At 45.0% G+C, this 5,000-nt stretch overlaps 1 protein-coding gene across 2 annotated transcripts in view; it reads right to left on the bottom strand.

Annotated features, from left to right (window-relative positions):
- LOC145655492 (cAMP-dependent protein kinase type I-beta regulatory subunit-like) overlaps nucleotides 1-3,250 on the bottom strand; it is a 37,428-nt gene extending 34,178 nt beyond the window's left edge. Inside the window, exons 1-3 of one of the 2 annotated variants that reach the window (XM_081709031.1) lie at nucleotides 3,008-3,250; nucleotides 2,754-2,819; nucleotides 1,169-1,339 (exon numbers count right to left, since the gene is read on the bottom strand). In XM_081709031.1, coding sequence (XP_081565157.1) covers nucleotides 1,169-1,339; nucleotides 2,754-2,759 — 177 coding nt within the window. In that variant the 5' untranslated portion in view covers nucleotides 2,760-2,819; nucleotides 3,008-3,250. The remainder of the gene's footprint in view (nucleotides 1-1,168; nucleotides 1,340-2,753; nucleotides 2,820-3,007) is intronic. The other variant, XM_081709030.1, reaches the window with a different exon arrangement.
- Nucleotides 3,251-5,000: the final 1,750 nt, after the last annotated feature.

Raw genomic sequence — 5,000 nt, 5'->3', positions numbered from 1 at the left:
TGTAAAATGCCTTTTTTTTTTTTTTTTTTAATAAAAATTTTAATTGAAAGCTTCTAAGGTTAATGTTAGTTTTAGGTTTAAGGTCATGATGGCACAGAGGTTAACAGATGACCTGGGCTTAAAAGAGCCATTTGGACACAAATGTAAGTTTGAAGAAATCAACAGAGAGAACAGAACAACAGAAAGAACAGAAAAATCTTGTATGTATGTATGTATGTATGTATATTTGTGCGTGTGTGTGTGTGTGTGTGTGCGCGTGTGTGTGAGAGAGAGACAGAGAGCCAGAGAGACTGAATGATGCTGCTAGGGACCTGACCCCGCACGGCTGAGCGGAAGTTGTGGGTCAGGCTCCACCACTCCTCCGGTCCCGAGCCACCGATGTGCTGCGGTCTTCAGGTCGTTAGCCTGTAATTACGGCCCTGCCGTGCTAATCGTGTTCAAACGAGCAGCATGACGGAGACAGACATGGAGGGAAAAGGAGAGGCAGGGAGCTCAGACAAGAGAGGGATCAAGATAAAGAAAGAGAGAGAGAGCGAGAGAGCGCGAGAGTCAGAGAGATGAAGAGAGACAAAGAGACAGCACGTGAGAGAGTAAGGTGAGAGAGAGAGAGAGATGGGCTCAAAGAAGAAATGAATGACTGAAGGAACGTTGCATCCCAAGCCTATTCGTTGCCTCGTCTTTTATCCTAGCTCAGTGTTCACATGAAATAACAAAAGAGAAACAGAAGAGAAGAGGTAATCCACTAATTAGTGATCAGTGGAACAGCCCCATAATGTCCACGCAGATGCGGTCCTTGAACCAACCTTTTAAATTTACCCAAACCTATTTTAGTGTAGCTCTCTGCACTACTCTTCTTTGAAAAAAAGACTAGAGTTGTACAGGATCTTCCCCTGGCCCTCATAGTTATCCAAGCACTTCAACATTCTCATTCTGTTCAAGCTTTCAACATCCTTAAATGCAAGTGAGCGCTGCAGACTCCAGGCTGCACGACCCAGGTGGGCCAAGAGCAGGAACCAAACAAAAACGAGCACACTGAGGTGCCCTAGGCCTCTAATCAGGGGGCCATCTATTTACAAGACAGTGGGTAAAATGTGGACAAAGCTCACTCTCACATCAGAAACGTTCCTACTTGCAGAAGAATGTGTGTGCGCGCACGTGCCCTTTCTACCTTCCTGACGTAGCTGACTGCATCTTCCTCGGTGTAGACCTCAGCGCTGACCCCACCTCTCCGCCGGCGAGCCTTCACCACCGGGTTGGGCGGAGGAGGAGAGACCTCATCATCATGAGAATCGGACTGGGAGTTGGACTTCTGTCGGGCCAGGATCTGCTTACATTCCTCCTGCAGAGAGAGAGAGAGAGAGAGAGAGAGAGAGAAATTATCTTTCAAATACCTACATTTTCATTTTTCATCACATTAACAGCAAAATCAATAACAGAATTATAAAGTTAATTAAGTTAACTGACTAATTATGTACTGCAGCCATAGTTCTGCAACATAAAACTAGCATGTGCATGATTAGTTGTTTAGTTTTGAAATCGCGCGTAATTCATTACGTTGAATAATTCATCGGCCTCACTATTGACAACGAAGCGAGTGCATCTCTGATGGGGTGAAACATCCGCTGGGGGCTTGGCCCAACCTGAATGCATGTGCAGGTGTTCAGAACCACATGTGTTTGTGTTGAGCTGCAGCTGTAGTGGTGGTAAGCTAGCAGAGGGACAGGGACACTATGTACCACTGTATAAAAGATAGAGCTAGCTAGCCACAGGACTACAACAGAACTCTCTCTCTCTCTCTCCCACTCTCTCTCTCTCTCTCTCTCACACACACACACTTTCTCAACATCACAGCGCAATCTGCATCTTCAAGTAATTTGTATGCAGTAAGGTCAAGGTTAAACTCAAACCCCTAATCTGTCTCACTGCAAGCTAAATACAAATGTGCACGCAGCAACAATTTTTTACGGATGTGTCTGACCTAACACATGCACACGCACACACACAGACACACCTACACACACACACGCACACATACTGCAGAGTCATTCCCTAATGGAATAAAGCCAGTGGGAATGCAAAATGGATGCACACACACACATGCACACACTCAAGCACACACCCACACACACAGAGCAGGCATACAAATACAATGCTCAGCACTTTCTCATTATCATGTTACTCTCATATGGCCACTCTGTCTTTCTCTCCCTCTCCTGGGTAAAGGTAACCTATACAACACTGAACAGCAGAATGCCTTCTTTCCGTGTTTACATTCTTCTCACACATTTCCCTCATGCGCTTCGGAGTTTAGTCTTCTGTGTAAAATTATGCTCAGCACCAAGTGCTTGGAAAGCTCTTACCAACCCTCAGGAGCTGGAGAGAAAGACAACAGCCTGGGAGACCACCACATCAGTACTGCACGCACTGTAACGGCAGATGCCCAGCCCCTCGCCCTCGCCCTCACACACACACACACACACACACACACACACACACACATACACACACACACACACATACACACACACACACACATACATACATACACATACACACACACACACACATACACACATACACACACACACACATACACATACACACACACACACACACACACACATACACACATACAGGCTGAACAATAATATATAACATATGCTATACAACATTGCAATGTGCCGATTGCGACTGCTATATGATTAGTATTATATTAAAACACATACATATACAGACATAGTAAAAAGTCCAACCTGCATTATTTCAACAGTGTTGTTCGATCATGTGAGCACCATAATTCAGTGAAACATCCACAACATCTGGAACATGTGAGATTGGCAGAACTGTTACAGCTCACAACAGCGTTTGGTTGTTTATTTGTGATTTGTTAGATTTGGGAACATTTACATATTGCAACTCTATGCAACCTCAGTACTGCAAAGACCAACCGTGTCATAAACATCAACAATTTACTGTTCCATACACACACACACACACAAGCACTCACCCGCATCAGCGCCAGCTTCATTAGAAAAAGCAAAGATCCGTGCTGACGTTACACCAAAGTTTCATGGCCTGGTATATAGACCTGTGTGTGTGTGTGTGTGTGTGTGTGTGTGTGTGTGTGTGTGTGTGAGCAGAAGATGCGTGTCAGAGAGATATGAGTGTGTAAGGCAGACTGAAGAGAGAGAAAGGATGGATGGATGGATGGATGCAGAGAATATAAAGATTCCAGAACGCTCTCCTGTTCTCCCTTTTAGAGAGAACTGGGGACTGACTCTCCTCTCTCTCTCGCTCTCTCGCTCTCCCTCTCTTGCTTGTGCACTTTCATTGGACCAGCACCCGAAAGCACAGCCTCTTTTTGTTTCTTCCGTTGTCATGACAACTGGATATCTCAACATCTCTTGTATTGGAGGGCACAGGCAGGAAGTGATTTCAGCACTTACGCAAATACCATCACACGTATGACGATCTGCAACACACACACACCAAGCAGGCCTCCGAGAGTACTGAGACTGCTACATTAATGGCATTTCTACACTAACACTGCAACTCCATTCATCAGTCCAACCATATTTCCATATGACATTTTCCTACACACACACACACACACACACACACAGCACATAACCATTCTCTCTTTATCTTACCCTAATTCTTCGCTTTCTCTGCTCTCTCTGACGGAAGAAGAATAAAGACCGTTCTGTATATCAGACTTGTCTTGAATCTGGCCTTAGAGTCTGAGTAGAGATCTGATTCTATATAGCCTCTTTTTGTTTACATCTGTTCTGCTGCGGCCATTACAGACATCAGCGACCTCTCTCTTCTCCTGTCTGACTGACAGCATATCATACTGCATCTTGTTTTCATTGTCCATTAATCTAAAACATTGTGGGCCTTTTGGGACTATTTATGCCTGACAAGCAGCCCAGCCAATCAGAAATGTAGCTTTGTGTTATGTGACTAATCCAAATGCACATACTCTGACACGATTCAGCAAAGGGGGTTGGGGGGGTAGACTGGACTCTGCCTGAGTAGGAGTGGTAGTCATGGAAACAGTCAGAGATGCCTGCTCGGAGATGCCTGCCACTCAAATCTGTCAATCAACGTCTAAATAAGCACATCATACCCCACTACCCACAGAGCAACTCAAAACATGCAACTCCATCCTAACAGGCTGCTCTCTCATGGCCTCAAAATACCATTTGGACTTTACCACACACACAGCCACACACACCCTGCCTGTTGAGCGCACCCCTCAACACTGTCCACACATGTCCACATGTCAACCTCTAACCCCGTGGCTGTGTCACTAAGCCATCACGCCCCAAGGGACAGGCCTAAACGGGGAGAGGGAGAGCGAGAGAGAGACAGAAAGGACCACCATCACAATGAGGTATTTGTGTGTGTGTGTGTGTGTGTGTGTGTGTATTTGTGGGAGAGATGAAGTATCAAGTTCCTGTTGGAAGTGACATGTTCATGCACCATTTGTGTTTATTTTCTAGGAAGTCCTCCTCAAGTCTTTAGGGCAACATTTCAAAGGCGCGAGAGCATTTGTGTGTGTCAGTTGTGTATAATTCTTGTTCAGGTAACTGAGAGTGTGTGTGTTGCAGGTAAAAGTAGGCAGATTTGCACATACATTTAACTTAAAGAATCACTGCTAGAGACTTGAATCATTCTTACACACTCCTTCTTTCTCCCTCTCTCTGTGTCACACACACACACACACACACACACACACACACACACACACACACACACACACACACACACACACAGAGTGATGGAGAAGGTGGCCTGGACTGAGGAATGAAGTTTTTATTTACATTTTGTGGATGGTACCAGGATGCACGATGGCAAGAAAACAAGCTAATGGAGGCAATGTGATGCTCTGATTAATGTACTGCTGGGAAACCTGCCATTCATGTGGATGATATTTTAACATGTACCATCTACTTAAACATTGTTGCAGATCAAGTTATCATGGTGACAGTATTTCC

The sequence above is a fragment of the Electrophorus electricus genome, unplaced genomic scaffold, assembly GCF_041902795.1.
Source record: "Electrophorus electricus isolate QZ-2024a unplaced genomic scaffold, ASM4190279v1 Scaffold263, whole genome shotgun sequence".
In the NCBI taxonomy this organism is placed as follows: Eukaryota; Metazoa; Chordata; class Actinopteri; order Gymnotiformes; family Gymnotidae; genus Electrophorus; species Electrophorus electricus.
The sequence above is the reverse complement of the archived record's forward strand: the minus strand, read 5'-3'. Positions and strand labels throughout refer to the sequence as shown.